Consider the following 19,331-nt stretch of genomic DNA (forward strand, 5'->3'; position numbering starts at 1 on the left):
GTGCTCCCTAGCGTGCTGTGATCCCCAGATTGCGGTGCTATTCGGGAAGGTTGCAGAACCTTTAGGTGGCAGAGCCTTGCTGGAAGAAGTAGGTCAGGTGAGTGGGACTTGAGGCTTTAGAGCCCAACCCTACTTTCTGTCCATTCTCTTCCTGACTGTGGTGTAACATGGCCAGAAGGCTTTATCTAGCTCCTGCTGCCATGCTCTCCCAGCAGGCTGAATGTATCCCTTGCATTATAAGTCAATGCCAACCTTGTCTCCCTTAAATTACTTCATTAGGTATTTTCCCACACTAACAAGAAAAGTAATTAATAGAGTACGCCAAACATGTGGGCTAATCCTTGGGTATGTGTGGTGATAGCCTTAAGTCTGAGCTCAATTTTATCTTCTTGTGTGTGTATGTGGATGTACTCATATGGAGGCCAAAGGTCAATTTTATGAATCTTCTTTGATCACTTTACCCCTTATTCTTTGAGGCAGGATCTCTCAGTCAAACTCGGGGATGACCTATGGCCAGTCACACTTGCTCTGGGGACCACATGCATACACCTTCCAAGGCTGAAATTATAGCTGCTCTGTCCTTCAGGCATTTACTTGTATTCTGAGGATCTGAACTCCAGTCTTCTTGTTTGCATATCAAATGGGAAACCCTTTACGGAACCGAGGAACACTGTGGAAGTTGCCCCGTCCTGTAGCTGGGTAAGGGGATTCTGGTGCCCTGCAGCTCCAAGTTCAAGCTCCAGTTCTGACACTTCCTACCTATGTTTAGGCTCCTGTGTGTCCCAGACTTGCTCTCTTCCCTGGCACTATGTGGGTAACATTAACTTCCGGGCATAAGTGCTACATCACTCAGTGAGAATGTTCATCCCCACAGGTGACCAAGTTACTGTTTAAATGGTGGCATCTTTCTTCTTTGTGTAAGGACAGAGTCCCATATCAGGCTGCTGTCCACAGGTTATCCCAAAGACTGATCATTTCAGGAAAATCTCATACTTCGTGAATGTACCCTACCCACAGGAATGCTGGCTCTCTGTTGCTTCCTAATATCAAATGCTATGCTCATAAGATAAACACCCTTCTGGGAATGACAGTGACCAAAACAGAACCCTGTGAGCCAACAGTTAGGCTTGGAAATAAAAGGGTAGAGTTTGAAAATACATGGGCAAGGGAACTCTGGGTAAGGCCGTGGCTTAGAAGCCACATCCAAGCGAGTGATTGATTATGGTTAGGTAAAGAAAGAAAACAAGGCTCTCTCATAACTCCCTCATCAGTCCCCAGGATCCACTTGATCAACATCACAGCTAACTTTCTCTACCACGAGGCCAACACACTTCCTATACGTTGATCCTGGACTCACTGCTGTCACCGATGCAGAATCCAGACAACTCCAATAGTCCTCAGCAAACTGGGCTAAAAGCCCTCGCCCAGAAAATCTACAAAAGCTGTGATAATGGAGATTTTTATTGACTGGGCCCCAGAAGACTGCCACCAGGACCCCATTAATGTTCCAGTGGGAGTAGTGATACAGTGGGAGCTATGCACAAGCTCTAGGCAATGCTTTGGGCATTGTACAACAACCCCTGCTGAGGCGCTGGGAATTGAAGCTTGGCAGCCACACGGAGGCTACCCCGCTATCCTCGGGCTCACAGCACAGAGTTTTCTCATTAAGAAAACTTCATGGAGAGCTGGAGCTAGGAACTCCTGCAAGAAGAAAAGGACTGCTAAAAATCAACAAGGAGGAGAGCTCAGGGCAGAGCAAGGAAGGCAATGAAGCGATCTGCCCAGGGAGACAAAAACCAACATCCAGGCCACCGACTACAGTCTCTTAAATCTTTGCTGAGATCTCAGCCCCACTCCCTGCAATTACTTCTTATCTATATAATACCCCAGGCAGCATAGCAGAACAGCACCATCCCCATGCTCACGCTATTCTCCCTATTTCTTTTCTTTTTCCCCATCTCTTTTCTTCCCATTACACTGCCTAAAGCCCAAAGGCTGACCTGGTAGATGACATCATAGTCTATATCTTTATCCCACTCTGTCAGCTACCATTATCTCTTCAGTCCCTTCCCCTCCTTGCCTCTACTATCCCTACTCTTCCTCTACGTGTGCATTCTCTATGGATTCCCTCTATTCTGTTTTCTTTGGTTTTAAGAATATACTACAGCACAGGAAGCCTCTTTTCCAGTCTTGTCTGTTCAGTGTTCTGTGTCCCTTTTGAATCTGGGTTGGTTTCTCTTTCCCTAGATTTGGGGATTTTCTTCTGTGGTTGTTTTCTTCTGTGGAATAATTTCATCTTTCACTTGAAATTCTTCTCCCTCTTAGGTGTCCATAATTTGTCCATAATTTTTTCCTTGTTTGAGGTGCTCCCCTTTCTCTAGTTCCCATCTAGCAACATCATTGGGAACTACCCACTCTGACTTCTTGTCTCCATTTCTTTTCCTCCTACCCATACCTACAATTACTAACATATCAGTATAGACCGCACCACATGGGTTCCTTTACTCACTAAAACAATTGTTATTTAACAACTATCTGTTTTATAGACACCTGCTACTCACTCTACTCTGAGACTGGGTTAACTACTAGATAGTGCCTATTCCTGCAGCCAGTATCAACCCACAGGGAGGGACTAATGATCAATCCTGGTGCCTGCACCAGTTTGACAGAGCAGGGAAATTCATCCACCAGGACTCTGCTACAACCTCATCTCTCTTGAACCGTAAATCCCTCCACTGAAAGAAGAGATGTGATCTGATTTAAAATAAGAAGAAAAATCTTAGCCAACCATCTGACATCACATGAGCAGATCCAAATACAAAAACTGAAGTGATCTGAAAGATCAGGACTTCCCAACTCCCTCCTATACCGATTCATGTATAGTCTCAGTTTCTGATGAGAAGGACTTAGATAAAACCCAAGTCACGAAAGTCAAAGGAATGATTGTAATTTGTTCAAAGAGCTTGTAGGGGTTGCAAATATTTTCCCAGAGAGCACACACAAACATAATTAGGTAAGGAAGGCAACTCATGTTCTGGAAATAGAAAGTAAAGTGATATTGAAGTAAAGAAATCCTGAAGAAATTAGAGATGAAAAAGAAGATAAAAATGAACAGTTGAGTGTAAAGTCCCTCACCAGACTATGTCGCGAAGGAATAGCAAGGTTTGGAGTCAAAATACAACATATGGGTCAGCCTGTCAAGGCCAATGATAGATTGTAAAAGGTATGGGTGGAACATACACGGATGTGAGGACACCACAGACAGGAAAAAGTGACAAATTATGGACACCAAAGAAGGAAAAGAACTTCATGCAAAAGATGAAACTATTTCACAGAAGAAAATCCCCAAATCTGGGGAAAGAGAAGCTGACCCAGGAACAAGAGGGACAGCAGAACACTCAGTAGACAAGACAAGGAAAGAAGCTTCCTGTGTCACCTTACAGTTTGAAAACAGAGTGCACAGAACACAGGAAGTACACTGAAAGCTTCAAAAGAGAAGAGTCAGGCCACAAGGAAAGATAAGACCATCAGAACAATTGTTGACTTTTCAATCAAAACTGCAAAAGCACAAGGGCTTGGGATGAGGCATTTCAAAATCTGCAGGCTCGCAAGTGCCAACCCAGGTTAATATAGCCTGCAGAGCCATCTGTCATAAAGGGGGGGGGGGGTGAAGCAAGCACTTTCCATGGTTAAGGCAGGCTAAAGTAATTCATGGCCATCAAATCGCTCCTACACAGAAAACTGCGGCGAACACTTGGGATTGAAGAGAAAGATAAAGACACTCAAAAGGCTAGTGGAGGAAAAAAATAAATGATGGGAAAGAGAAATAAATCAAAGGAGGACTACAACATCCTTATACACCATACAGTCAACAAGAATGACATGGTTACACACACCTGTCAGTAATGACGCTGTCTGTGGATAATCTCAACCCACCAATCAAGGGCTACAAGACAGAATTAGAGGACAGAATTCTTATTTTTCTCCTTCAAGAAATATACCTTAAGGCCACAAGTAAACATCACCTTGAAATGAATGGATGGAAAATAGTCTCCCAAGCAAACGGGTCCAAGAAGAAGCAGGTGTAGTCATCCTAACATCTGACAAAATAGGCTTGTAGCCAGGAGTTGTCGGAAGAGAGAAAGTCACTTCATACAGATCAAGAGAGCCATCCAAGAGAAAACACAATTTCAAGCATGTATGTCCCAAATGTAGGCTCATCCCACGTCATAAGAGAGATACCGCCAGATCTGCAGTCACAGATGAACGCCAACACAATAGGAGTGGGTGACTTTCAATGTCTTACTCTCACCCTTAGACACGCCAACCGGGCAAATATTAATAATTAAAAAAGAAGCAATGGAAGTATGTAACACAGCTATGTTTTAAAATCCTAATTTGCTGACTTGGCTAGACTCAAGTCCACATTGCTATTTGCGTTGACTCCAGTCATCTGGGGACTGAGAATGAAACATGGCACAATGCTCTAATCGCTTGAGAGAAGCCAACCGCCGAAAGTTTTTCTACTCAGTGGAAAGTTCTAGAAACTTTTGCTTGGTCATAAAAAATGTTCTCATATCTCCTTTTATCTTTTAAGTCATCCAAAGGCCAGATGTTGAGAAACAGGGGTGAAGGCCTTCCCTTTGCTCCACACAGCTGGCAGCCTATGATACGGCATAATTAAATAATTGCTTTGGACTATCTTGGGTATAATTAATCATTTAGCTGTAAAGACCTCTGGAAAGAACTGTCCAGGATTCAAGCACTCACGGTTTCTGAGATGTGGAAATGTGACGTTCTCACAGCCCTCCCTGGCCCCAAGTTAGATAAGGGAGACAATTTGTTTTAAGTTGGATGTCATAAACATTTGGTTATAAATGTCAAGTTGGAAGGCTCTCAGAGTAGGGAATTTAAGTCTAGCAGATTTGGAACATAGGTTTTTACCCGCTCCATACCCCAGGGAGGAAAGGCCTAAAGAAGACATGTCATAGTTTGGGAAAGATGGAGATTGTAGGTGTCCATTGAAATCTGCCTCATTATACCAATGAGTGTGGTGATCTTCATGCATCTCAAGTGCCAGTCATCATCTCCAGTGTCTGAGGTATCCAGGTGGCTCACAGAAGATCCAAAGAGCCAACACTGACCTGTGTATGTGAGGCTTGTGTTTTCCTGTGTACCCTTACCCACTTCTACCAGCTCTGCTTTGGGAGGAACGAGGCTCCCAGAACAATATTGAAGCTGGAAGGAGAAAAAAGACAGACCAGAGAGATGAGCGGCTGCCAAGAAAATCAACGGCCTTCCCTTAAGATCCCAAGTCTGGAGCCGAGGATGTCGCTCAGCTGGTGACCTGCTTGCCTAGCATGCACGAGGCCCTGGGTTCGTTTCCTTCTTAGCACCACACTGGCTAAGTATGGCGGCGACTAGCTGTAATCCTTGTACTTGAAAGATGGATGATGAAGCCACATTTCAGGGAGTCACAAGATTATACACACAATTTGAAGCCAGCATTTGACTACACCAGAGACCCAGTCAGAAACAACAAAACAAAACAAAACAAAACAAAACAAAGCCCCATAAAAGATGAAAACATTTAAAGTACTGTTCTATTTCCCTTGAACGGACATGAAGAAGAGTTTATCAAACTGGTAAATTGTCTTTGTGGGGTTTCATTGGGAAAGCACATGAGCTCTATATTCACTCAAAATTAGGGTTTTGCCCTAAAAAATTGAGACTTTCAGTCACTGAAACAAGGGACCACTTGGGCAATAATGCAGCTAAACGCTGCTGTTCTTACTATTTCGTCATTAGTCCCAGGCAAGCAGGAAAGTGGCTTGTGGATCCCGACTGCTGCAGGAAGACAGCAATGAGGACCAGTGAAGAAACTGACTATCCCTGCTAGCTCACTGCCCTGCTAGAAGCAGGGTCCCCTGAGGAAAAACTTTTGGTCTTTGTGTCAGGTTGTCAATCACAAGGTAGAAATGCAGTTGCCATGAGATTTCATTTCAGTCCCTTTTTCTGGAGGAGCTCATGGGTAAAAGTAATATCCTGCCTCATGGATGCGTGATGAGCTGCGAGGGCAGCAATATTAGCTAATATTAGCAATATTAGCATAGGCTGATTCTCAGAACCAGCTCCCATGGGCATATCTGACTCACAAGCAAAACAAGCAAGAGTATTCATCACCACTGCCGCCGTGACCACGTGCGACGGACTGAGTTAGGCACAAAGATGCCAGCCTGGGGCTGTTTCAAGTGGACTGTGCCACGAGTGTGAGATACATGACAGAGATGTTGAAGACAAAGCGATTCCAAAGCATTCAGAAACAGTTATTTACAAGTTGAGTATCCTTAGATGGAAAGACCCAAATCTTAAATGTGAGATCAGAGACATGCTGGACCTAGGCATTAAAAACTATATTTATTTATTTTTAGTTTTATGTGCATGGATATTTTTGCCTGCATGTATATCTGCATGCAGTGCCTGCAAAACCAGAAGAGGGCTCCAGATCTCCCTGGAACTGGAGTTACAGATGGTTGTTAACCACCATGTAGGCACTGGGAACCGAACCTGGGTCCTCTGCCAGATCAACAAATGCTCTTAGCCACCGAGCCATCTTTCCAGCCTCCTGCTCCCCAGATTATTTTGAATATCGTGTCTTCAAGCCATCCTACATCATCAACAACAGTAGCAGCTGTTACTGTGAAGAGACAGCCTGAGACATGACCCCTTTTCAAGTAACAGCTTCATAGAGAAAGATTCTGTATATTACTAGGTTTAAACTGCAGTGGTTCTCAACCTTTGGGTCACAACCACAAAGGGTGTCAAACAACCCTGCCATGGGGGTCGCCTAAGACAATAAGAAATATCATATGTGTATTATGATTCATACCAGTAGGAAAAGTACAGTTATAAAGTCACAAATGAAAATAATTTTATGGCTGGGGATCACCACCACACTAGGAACTGTACTAAAGGCTTGCAGCATTAGGGAGATTGAGAACCGCTGGCTTAAAGCAGTTCATTAGGTTTTAGAATATTAGCTTTTACAAATGCTGCCTCTGCCTAATCTCAAATCAGTTCATCATTTCCCCCCAAGACAACGGGACCTATTAGTGGTCACTCCCTAACTTCCTCTGTCCACAAAACCCAGGTTCTTGAGTGGATTGTCCTTTCTAGCATGTAAGGAGATCCTGTGAAGCAGATGGCACAGGCCTGTTTCACCAGTGAAGCAGCAAGAGCCCGAGGACACTGTGGGGCTGAACAGAGATGTTTTAAGGGCTAAACTCCAGTCCCTCTGAATAGACCACTCCTAGAAAGAGCCTTTGAAGATGTAATTAAAACTCATCCCTTACAATGACATTGTTCTGAGAGCGGGCCCTAATTCTGGGGACAGGTCCTTACCAGAGACAGATGGTAACACTCGGGAAGAAGTGGAGATGGGGGCAGCAACTGTGGAACGACACATGCATAAGAAATGCCATATGTCAGCAGAGGCCCCTGGCAGCAAAAGGAGAGGAGCAGAGGGGCCATTTGGTTTCACAGCCCAGACAGTCAGATTTCATCAAACACGTTAACTCAGATTGTCAAATTATGGACGATAATGCTGCACGCACACAGTGGTGACCCTTCGATGGCTGTGCTTGTCTGGATTCCAATTATAAATTATTATTTTTGATTATGGTGGTTATGAGGGTTAGTCTTTATTGCCAATGTGCCTGGATTTCAAAGGCACACCTCAGGCTAGGAGACACACCTCAGGGTGTTCCAGACAGGTGTAACTGGGGGAGAGGTATCTACTCTAAATGTGGGTGGCACCATTCCATAGGCGGGGGGTCTAGGCTGAATATAAAGAATGAAAAGAGGAAGCCAGATGAATAGCAGCATTTCTCTCTCTTTGCTTCCTGATTATGGAGGCAGTGTGAACAGTTGCCTCATGCCCTTGCCTTTATGGCTCAGGCTGTCCTTGCTTGGCCTCATCCACCATGACGGACTTTAGTCTCAAACTGTGACCCCAAACTAATCCTTGTACCCTGAAGTTTCTTTGATCATGTATTTTGTCACAGCAGTGAGAAAATAATTCAGACAGTGGTAACCCTACAGTCCAGGGACAACACAGAATAAGTCTCCTTCATGGAAAGTACCGTGAAGACTATTTTTAAATAGTGTGGGGAAGGAAACCTCTTCTGCATCTAATATATGAAATCTGGTGTCACATATGACATATCAAGACAAAAGTTACAGGAGTGCAATAATATACATATTTATTTAATAGGCATAAATAAACCTCCTGTAGTGGTGTGAATATGCTTGGCCCACGGAGTGGCACTCTTTGGAGTAGTTGTGGCCTTGTTGGAGGAAGTGTGACTATGGAGGTGGGCTTTAAGACCCTCGTTCTAGGTACCAGGGAGTCAATCTTCTCCTGTTTGCCTTCAGAACTTTTTGTGGTACTCAGAATCAAACTTAGGGCTTCATGGATGCTTGGCAAGAGAGCTACCGTGGAGCTACCCTTCCAGCCCTTGATATTTAGTTGGATTTCAAAAAATCACTTTGTGTTGCCTCTCATATCAGAAGCTCCATTCTATGGCCAAGGACTACACAGAATGCATCAGGGATGTTCTCCATGCTGAAGGCTCTTACCACAGGGTGGGAAGATCCAGAGAAAAGAATGGACACACAGATACGGATAGGTATTTATGGAGGACCAAATGGTGCCGTACGAGCTGAGGTGAGTGAGCACATGCCATTCACATGGTTCAGGGTGAAGCTGCATTAGATGGAGGCTTCATGGAGAGGTGTCCCTCCGATTTGACCTTGACATGAGAGTGGACTTTGCAAAAACCAACTAAGTTGAGGCAGTGGGGAGACAGGGATAACAACAAGACACATGATGGGACATGCTTGGGAACATGCTTAGACATGCTTAGAGAACAGCATGGTGGAATAGGGCAGCTCCCTCAGGGAAGAGGGCATGGAGCTAAAGAAGAATTCTGGTCCAGGCCTGGGGGAGTCTTCAGTGGGTAAAATGCGTGTTACACAAACATGCAGACCTGAGTTCAGATGCTCAGTAGCATCTGAATGTGGCATTGCACATCTATACCCCAAGCACTGGGGACGTCGAGACAGGCCTGACCGAAAGCTGGTCTAGACGAACTGGAGAGCTCCAGGCTCTGTAAGAGATCTTGTCCCCAAACAGAGGATAGAGATCAATAGAAGGAAGCCGGTGCTCACCTCTGACCTCCACAAGTGCACATATGAGGGTGAGTCCATCTACTCACACCACACCACACCACACCACACTACACACACACACACACACACACACACACACACACACACACACACACACACACAAAAACATGCATGCAAAAACATGTGCACACATGGTTTCTAGGTCTAAACTGTACAAGAGGAACAACTGTGTATCTATGGATTAAACAGCATTGGGTGCATTTTGTCCATCATTATGGGCAGCCAAGAGGCGCTTGTACAAGCCAATTCTCTTTGCAGATTGAGGGCGCCCAGCTGCTTCCATGCCCTAGGGTTTCCAAAACACACCACACTTAGCACAAAACCTACCTCTATTTTCTATCTTAATGTCTATCATGCTGGCGCTAGTATGGATAAATACAGTTCTTTATTTCCAACCCTGATCATTCTGTTGTCAGGGAGCTGTAGACTGGATACGGCGTTCTGCTTCTCTCATGGAAAGATAAAGTTGACAGCACGGGCCTGTGATTTCCCGGTTGATGAGTGCTCTGTGTTAGAGTGGCAAGGATATCTGGGAAGGGGGGGTGGGCAGGAGCACAGTCACAGTGACTGCATAGCATTCCTCAGCCGGTTCTGGAGTCTGCAGCTCGTGACAGGGAAAGAAAGGCTCTCCAGGAGTTGGGGATGGGAGGTGGGTGCGGATGCAGACACCGCTGTGTCTGGGTGACTGCTGTGTGGGGATTACCTGTGTCTTTATAGGAGTCTGTAGAGTTCAGGGAATAGACATTTAGTGGGCCGTGCAGGAAGGATGAAGTGTGTGGTAGCTGGCGTGGCAGGTACCTGGGGCAGCTTGCTCCCTTAGGAAGTGCTGTGTAGCTGTTTCCCTGGGTTGGGTATGATAACTGTTACCAGTGCTCCCTCGTGGAGAACGGGGAAGGATCATGGGTCTCACAGGTTTAGAGATGGAGAACAGGAGCCAGGCAGAGTGGCATATGCTCATAATCCTAGCACTAGGGAGGCACTGGCAGGAGGATTAGAAGTTCAAGCAAGCCTTGGCTACATAGCGAGTTCCAGGACAGCCTGGGCTAAGTGAGATCTTGTCTCAAGAAATAAAGTGGTAAAGCTAAATGAATCAAGGCAGGTAAGGAATAGGTTGTGGGTTAGGAAACTCTTCTGTAGTAGCTGTCTATGAGTTGCACAAAGGATTGCCCTGTGACGTCACCTATGTTCCCATGAGTAACCCCAACCCACGCATTGGTTTGACTTAGCAATTTACAGGAGTAGAAGCCCTTCTCAGGTCTATGGGTGTCTTCTCCATCTGGGGTACATACATATTTCTTTATATTCCCCCAGGAGAAGTCTCACATCAGAGTCTTACTCTGGGAACCCCCAGCCCAGTAGTTCAAGATAGTAATAGTCACTGGTCCATAAACTATTTTATCAAGTGTATCCACCTTGTTCTTGTTCTCCTTTAGACTTTGATGTCCTCACAGAGACCACCTGACAACTGATGTCCCCACTGATCAAGGATCTCAGTGTTGGTCCACCATGGCACACACAGCATCCCTGGCTTCCTTTTGTCCTTCTTGCTAATGCTCGCCATTGCTCTTGATGCTGCCAATCCTTTCCTATTATTTGCCTGTGTCAGCCTGGCCCAGGTATGGACACATAAGGTTTGGGCCAGAGCATCTATCCATGGGCCACTGTGACTCTGCCAGGGATGGGCAATGATCCAGTCAGCACAATTAAGATGCACGTGGGAGACGTTTGCTGAACTTGAAAGAGAGGTCCTCAAGCTTCCAGCCCCCTCAGGATATAAACTTACTAATGCCAGCAGCTTCTTTGTCATAAGAATATAATTCAATATGACAAAAACTAAACTGTGCTCATTATGATCGAAGTGCCAGTCCCCTGTACCAACAATTCACAGAGCCTGCAACGTGAGAGTGCTAGATTTGGGGCTTTCTGAGAGATGAGAAGTTTGGTTAAGGGCAAGAGGGCAGAGTCACAGGAAGGTTTCACAAAGGGAACGAACACCAGAGCTTCCTATCTTCACACGCACAGAGGGAAGTCACGTGAGTGTTTATCAAGACAGCGCCAAACAAAAGCCCAGAGATGAGCTCTCAGAAGTAAACACGTCATGTTAGCACCTTGATCCTAAACTCAGCCTCTCGGGCTGTGGGAAGTCTCAGTCACCCATTCTGTGGGATTTTGTGTGATTGTTCAATGTTAAACAGTATCTCAGGTTATATTTACAAATACACACACGCATGCACACACGCTAGCAATTAGTGAAAAAAGAGGCCATGGATTTGAAGGAGAGCATGTGTGTGGGGGGGGATTATGGGAAGGCTTAGAGGGAGGAATGGGAAGGAGAAATATTGTAATTAATTATAATCTCAAAATTAAAAGTAAAAGTTAAAAAAACAAATAAAATCTTTTTAAAATTTAAAAATGAGCAAACAAATAGGCAGACACTGTGTTAGAATAAACCAGCACAGAAGAAAGTCAAAGCTGGAGTTGGAGAGAAAATAAAGTCTACTCGAGATCCTAGGTCCCACCTTGCCTGAAGCCCTCTGAACCTTTCAATGGTCAGGGTTGGCCTTCCAGTTAAGTTGTTTGTCTTCAAGCCAGTTTGAAGATGTCTTTTTCCTCTTCACAGCCATTGACTTTAATCCAGGAGGATGGAGCTCAGGGTGAATGAGGTGTCCATGGTCCCACGGTTGGCTTGCTGCCTGATTACTGTGTTTCAACCAGTGGTCTCTAACTACCTACCATCAATGGCCTGTTCACCTTCACCACACTGACTACTTTTCTGGTTGCCGTGATCACACACCCCACGAGAAGCGATGTAAGAGAGGAAGGGTTTATTCTGGCTTGTGGTTTAGGGAATACTCCCATGGCGGGTGATTGGAATGGCTTAGAACTGGGTTGATTGGGGAGGAGAAGGGGAGGTCATTTGGAAGCAGTGGAGGTTTGTAAAGTTCAGCCTCCCCTACTCAGTGATTTGCTCCTTGCAGCTGGTCTGCCCCTCTAAAGACCCCACAACCTCCTGAAGAGCACCACCAACTGGGGACCAAAGCTCCAGCATATAAGCCTTTGCGAGACCTGTTCTATCCAAACCATGATGAGGTTTGCCCTCATTTTGTTACCAAGCTCTGCCAACCTATGTCTCTCCCACAATCGATACTGATTTCTATGAACCCTGGCTCCTGTACAGCTCAAACTCTCTTGTATCAGACCTTATCACCATGCTCTTCCTCCTGTCCCCTCTGATGTTAGTTTTCTTTGCCACCTCTCTTCTTCCCTTTCCAGCAAAGCCAGCCACATTGCTGCTCTGTTCCTGTGCTGTGTGCATGCTATTTCCTGCTTCCTTCGATATCTGTGCCCTACCTTCATTTTCCCATCTTGGACTACTTCCTCTCCTCCTGTCCTTTTCATCAGCTTCATTCTTCTTCATGATGGCTTCTGTCACCCACTCTTTGTCAACTGTGCTCTCCTAACAGGTGCTCTCCCAGCAACATAGTTTGTTTACTGTGGTATCCCCAGGGCCTAGAATAGCACTGGGGACAGGGTAGTGTCCCAGGAATCAATGAGTAACCAGAGAGAAGTGAATGAAAACAAGACACCGACTTCCTTTCTAGACCAAGCGATACGCTGAAGCTCAATGGTGCTCCATCAGTGCCATGCCAAAGATGTGTAAAGCAACGCAGTGTCTGTCTGTCTGTCTGTCTGTGTGTGCAGTGTCTGTCTGTCTGTCTGTCTGTCTGTCTGTCTGTCTCTCTCTCTCTGTGTGTGTGTGTGTTTGTATGTGTGGTAAGCTGTTGATCACATGTATATCGCATGTATTATGTCATTTGTGTATGTGTTGTATTGTTATGTGTCTGTAGGCTGTGGCATGTGTGTAATGTGTGTCTCGTTCTCCCCAAATCCTCACAGAACTCACAGAGATGGCAGTTACTGCAGACATATAAAACACAGTCCCACCCTGTCATTTAACATTTAAGCTGGTACATTTTCTAGGCCTTTCTCTCCGCCCTCCCACAGAGCCTCACGCTGGTGCTCTGGCCCAAGCTACTTGGGATTTGAGGATACAAGCTAACCTTTCACAACTCAATACGCAAATATAGTTTAAAAAAAGAAGCAAGACAAGGAGCTTTTCCAGTAGTGACTGGTTGACTTGGAAGGATGGCGGGGGATGGTGGGTTGGGGGGGGAGGGAGTAATTCCAGGGTGATAGAAGGTCATCATTTCCTACTCTAATCCACAGCTCATGAGGGAAAACCTGCCCAGATGGGCCTGTAGTCAACTTCACATGGTCAATGTTAAATTAGTGTTTATTCTTTCCCAGTGAGAGGCAGAGATTAAATCTGTTTTGATTAAGCAGGCTGCTATGATGTTAATGAGCAATGCCCTATCTCTTAGCACTTGGAGGTTTTAAGCATCAGGATTACAAACACAAAAGATCCTTCATGCAATGTCTGTATTCTTTTATTTTCTGGCAGTGTGGGAGACTGGATCTATGGGTTTGTGTAGCTTGGCATTTTTGTCCCTGAGCTGTGGCCTCAGCCCCAGACCATCTTTGGGTGCCCGAACTCAGTTCTGTGGTTCTCAGACCCCCACCCTAACGTCCCAGCTTGAGAATAGAATTTAAGTGGGGAGGGAATGAAGGAGAAGCTAAGATCCTGGGTCAGCTGTGTTGTTGCAAGTTGCTACACAGGCCTTGTGCCCCTTGCCCAGGCTGAGGAGCACCTGTGCTGTGAGTCCAGTGTCTTTTCTCAGGGCCTTCAAGTGAGTGCAGAGACAGGGGTGTGGTCTACTGCTGGTTAAATTAGAGCTTCCCATGGTCACATTCACTTACCTGAGACCAGAGCAAGTACTGAGGCTGACCACTGATGCAGCATCACCTTGCACATGTCCATGGTAGTAACAATGGTCCTGAAAGGAAGCAAGGAGAAATCAATCAATCAATCAATCAATCGTCAATCAATCATCAATCAATCAACACATCTTCCTCTGACTTAGAATCATCCAGATTCCCTTCTCTCCTTGCTTTAGCTATAGGGCGTGTTAAACTGTATTATACAGGCTGTCTTACTGTTCAATGCTAAGCCCAATGTGACTTGCCCAAGTTTGTGGTTAGAGTATCAGACCCACTTAGAGACTATCAGAAGGGTTTGGACATGCCTGGTCGGCCTCCACTCTCACATGTCTGCCACCCCCCAAGGAGACCCCTGATGCCTACTGTAGTACAAAACACAGCAGCAGAACAAATCACACTAGCACCCCTGGTCTACCGTCGTGTCATTCAGCTGAGGCAAGGATGGGGAATTTAAGCACTGTGAGATGCACTAAAGCCAGGCCTGAATGGATGGCTTAGGAAAACAGCAGAGCAGACAGGTTTGGTGAAGAATTAAAGAAGAGATCTCACAGAATCACCTACATACAGATCAGCAGGAAGGTCACTAAGGTAGGTCTTGGAAGAAACAAAAATATCTCTGTAGGATACCAATAGCATCCCCCCAAAAAACCTCAGCACAGATGCCTCTGGATGACAGATCTCTGTCCAGATTCAAGGTTAATTGTTCTGGTGTAAAAAGGCCGAGTCGCAGCTCCAATATAACAGTTGATTGGCAAGGAATGACTGCTCAAACCCAGCACTCCTCACCCAGGCCTCCAGAATGCCAGCAGCATACCAGCTCTTTGTAGGAAAGGGGCCACTCTTGTAAGTGACAATCAGGTTTCAGCCTACCTCTGACATGGCCATGTCACCTCACAGGTGCCTTACTCCTGGTGATCACAGTCACTCACAAAGACAACCTTAACTTTGCTAAGAAACATGACTGGGGTAGGAAAGATGGCTCACTGGCTGAGGAACATTTGCTGTTCAAGAAGAGGATGGGGGTTTGGTTCCCAGCACTGGCTCTGCACCTCACAACCATCTGTAATTCAGTTGCAGGGGATCAAATCTGACACCCCTTTCTAGCCTCCATGGTCCTGAGTACACATAAACACTCTCTCTCTCTCTCTCTCTCTCTCTCTCTCACACACACACACACACACACACACACACACACACACCAGCACCAGCACCACCACCCACCATCACTATTAAAAAACAAACAAACAAACAAACATCAGATGGGTTTAAGTAACAAAGGGAAACCCATGACAACATGAGAAATTCGCTAAGATAATCTCATCTCAAAAACATGAGGATAAAATTCTTGGGTCATCTGAGAGGCAAAGGATGAAGGGAGGTGGGAAGGCCACAGGGAGACAGGTTGTGCTGTTGGACTTTCTATTTTTTTGATTTTAGAGTCCTCTATATAGATTTAGGATGTTAATATTTTACCCGCATCATTGTACAAGAAATTCTCTGAATCTGACCACTATTGCCCAGAGTTTCTAGCTTTATAAATTAGAGTCTCTCCCGCCCCCTAAATTTACTGTAGTACTAAAGTCAGTTCTCTTTGAGGTCACGGGTACATGCCTTTTATTTTCTTCTATTTACATAGTCTTGAGTGTAGCTCTTTAATCTACCCGGATTTATTTACAACCTGGAGGTACAGGCTAGTCTACAAGCTCACGCCAGCCATTGGTCACCACCGCTCATCAGTGTCCTCTCAACACTCTGTCATGTGCTGTGTTTGTGACGTTTCTTGTTTCTGTGGTACCTGCTAGACACTTCAAAGAGAAAGGATTTCTTTCGACCCATAGTCCACTGTGTCAGGGAAGGCACAGTGGACTTCTTGGCAGTGGGAGAGGGATGCTGTTTGCTCCCCAGTGACAACAAAAGAATGGAGCGTGGCTTAGCCCTAGTGACCCACTTCCTACAACAATGTCTCCCCCCAGTAGTGCCACCAGTCGAGAACGTAGTGATCAAGCACGTGAGGCATTCAAACATAGCATATGGGACTACTCAGGGTATTCTGGCTCATCTCTGTTTTATAGTCCACCAAGGAGTGTTCAACTGTCCACTCCTAAGCCAGTTCCACTCTTTTAATTACAATTGTTTTACATGACAATCGGATATCCTGCGGAGCTAATTCTCTTTTACAATTAAGATTAAATTCCCATGCCACACATTTCACTATTTTAAAGCACACCATGTCAGCACTGTATGGTTGTTCTGTTTAAAGTACACAGAGTACCCGAAGTCCTCCGTCACTGAAATCCATAAGGATGCACGACGATCGCCACCATCTCATTCCAGAGCATTTTAATAGCCCCATAGAGACACCTGGAAGCCAGTGGTCCCTCCTCATCACCCCTGGCAACCACTAGTCTCCCTTCTGTCCCTGTGGATTTGCTTTCTCTGTTCATTTTATATAAATGGAAGCCTGCGATACATGGCCCCGTGCCTGGCTTCTTTCATGCAGCATAATGTTTTCCAGGTTCCATCTCGAACTCTGTTTTCTTTTTCTTGCCGAAGAGTATTTCACTACACACGCTGAGGTCTGGACAGCTGGTGTCCAGAGGACAGGGCTGGAGAAGGAATTACCTACAGATGGAAAACGGCAGAGGCAGTGGCTGATGGAGGGAGCACACATGCTGACACAGGAGCATGGAGTGCCTAGTAATCTGTCTCTCTTCCACAAGACTGTCCTTTTCAATGAGCAGTAGCTTGGTCCAAGACAGCTAGAGGACTGAAAGGGGATGTGGTTGCTTGGCCAGCCACATTCAATATCTACTAGAACGTCAAGGAGGGGAGACACGGGTGGAAGTGCGCCTCTTTGCTGTCAGTGTAGATTTTGAATGACTCTGCTTTCTCCTTACTTTCAGGGAGTCATGTAAACATTTGCTCACATGAAGGATGCATGTAACTGGACTGAAATATCTCATGGTGTCAGGGGGATCTTGGTCCCCTCCCAGGCTGTGCTATATATATAGGCTGTTGGGATTCTAAGTAGCACTGAGTAGGACAGCATAGCAGCTGCTACTGGATCTAGGCTGCCAGATGAGTAGGATCACTAACCTTTGAGGTCCATCTTAACTAGTGTTTCCCTCATTTTGGGGGGAAGGGGTGAAAAGCCACATAGTGACAATAATTACTGACTTATGAAATTTGAAACCCATTTGTTCTCAGGCTCTGTTGTTAATGGATTATTTATCAAGTGTACTTTCTAATTAAATACACAGGAATACAAGCTCATTAAAGCACGGGCTGAGAACAAATTAGTATCAAATTAATTTCCAGTTCAATAACTTGAAATATTGCTTTTATGAAGCAGGGGAAGTGGAGTTTAGTGTTCATAAACCTGCCTTGAAGTCGACAACCCTACCCATCTTAGTTGTCGTGAGAGTTTGCAACTTATTTCTCAATTTACCTGCGTTAGATAGCTCCTGAGACCCTTGCTCACTCCTGACAGGGATTAATCTCTTAGACCACAGAGCACAGTCACTTGATTCTCCCAGATAATTCCAATTTCCTGAAATTCAGGTTTTTTCAACATGACTCACCCCATGTAAATGAACATGAGTTCATTTTGATGAAGCTATGAGTCACTGTCTAGATAACTTCATGACTCAGAAAGACATAGTTGGGCTCTCCATGTATTGGTTGAGAAATTGGATTGTAGCAGAGACACATTTTATGATCCTGCTGAGAACTTGACTCCTAAGGCAGGGTCAGAGGCAATGGGGTCTTTACAGGCCCTGACCAGAGCACAGCAAAGCCCACTTTGGGCCACAGGATACTGTGCACCTGTATCTGAAATCAGCTGGTCCCTATGCTTAGACTCATGCTCAGACCAATCAGATAGTCTAGGCTTATGAACACTTGACCCATAGTTTCTGGAGTTGCCACACAGCAGGGGACATGACGGGCAGCCAGTGTTCAGAGAAGATCTGGGCTCAACCCAGAGAACCCTGGATCTGCATTACCACAGTGGTCCTTGTTGGGTATCTGTGGCTATTGGTCTCTGTATTGCCATTCTCAGACCTCAACCCTCTCCTCTGATTGCCCCCGAAGCATCACACTGCACCACTTCCTGACTCTAAAGATGCCCTGAATGAGACCATGTCCTCCTTTGCTTCCTTCTGCTGATCCAATGCATTCTACTTCCCACAACAAAACCTCATGTGGAGGAGAGTCCTGAACATGCGCAACCACAAAATTACATCTCTCCCCGACAAAAGCTCTAACTGTGCATTTTATATACTTATTATTTAACCGAATGCATTTCCTCACTCCAGTAAAATACCGTTTTCCTTCTGTTTAATGCTATCAATCAAACCTAATGGTGGGTAACAGGAAGCTGGAGTAACAACTCTTGAACCTGAAAATTGGTAGCCCTCAACCCCATGCCCTGCGGGAAGTCAAATCAAACTTCTGCCACCATCATCTCTGCGGACTAGGAGAAAGGGGATTTTATATGCCGAAGGGGTAGCAAAAGTGGCCTGACTTAAGAGATTTAAAAGGATTTTTAGAAGACAGAGTCTGGGAGGGTGTGCTAAGAGAATGGTGTTTTCAAGGTGCTCCCAAGGGCCTGGGCCACCGCTGCTATAGTCAGTACAGTGAGTCCTTTTGTTTCAATGCTTGTAGGCAAGATGTTTTAAGCTGGAAAGAAGCTGGGGCCATCTAAGGCCAACCTTGCTTTTCCAACTAGCTTCTTGCCCAAAGGATGTGGAAGCTGAGATTATGATTCTTAAACTGCCATTAAAGGTCACAGAGGTGGCTGGTGGCAGGGCAGAACTTCAAACCATGGCCTGTTCACTCCAGGCAGGCTCCCCACTATGCCCCTGCATCCTCATGAGCCTCTCCCTTCTCCAAAAAGTTTCCACCTACAATGGAAGCTTGTGCTCCACACTCTGCTGCAGGGGCTCACCCTGATGTCACTCATGGGATCACAGGAGAAAGGTATCACTTCCAAAGGAAGGAAAAAAAACTACAGATATGTATGTGTGTGTGTGTGTGTGTGTGTGTGTGTGTGTGTGTGTGTGTGTGTGTGAGAGAGAGAGAGAGAGAGAGAGAGAATGTGAGTGTGGTGTGTTTGCTTGCCTGCCAGCCAGTCCACAGTTCATCAGACCAGGATTTTATTCTTTCATACAGAACATCAATCCTGGGATTGGGGATTTAGCTCAGTGGTAGAACACTTGCCTAGAAAGTGCAAGGCCCTGGGT

The 19,331-nt window shown here is 45.5% G+C and overlaps 1 protein-coding gene across 1 annotated transcript in view; it reads right to left on the reverse strand.

The window, feature by feature from the left end:
- Nucleotides 1-19,331, reverse strand: part of Adam12 (ADAM metallopeptidase domain 12) — a 326,713-nt gene that overhangs the window by 91,605 nt on the left and 215,777 nt on the right. Inside the window, exon 5 of the mRNA NM_001427293.1 lies at nucleotides 14,068-14,144. Coding sequence (NP_001414222.1) covers nucleotides 14,068-14,144 — 77 coding nt within the window. The remainder of the gene's footprint in view (nucleotides 1-14,067; nucleotides 14,145-19,331) is intronic.

Source organism: Rattus norvegicus, chromosome 1 (assembly GCF_036323735.1).
Source record: "Rattus norvegicus strain BN/NHsdMcwi chromosome 1, GRCr8, whole genome shotgun sequence".
In the NCBI taxonomy this organism is placed as follows: Eukaryota; Metazoa; Chordata; class Mammalia; order Rodentia; family Muridae; genus Rattus; species Rattus norvegicus.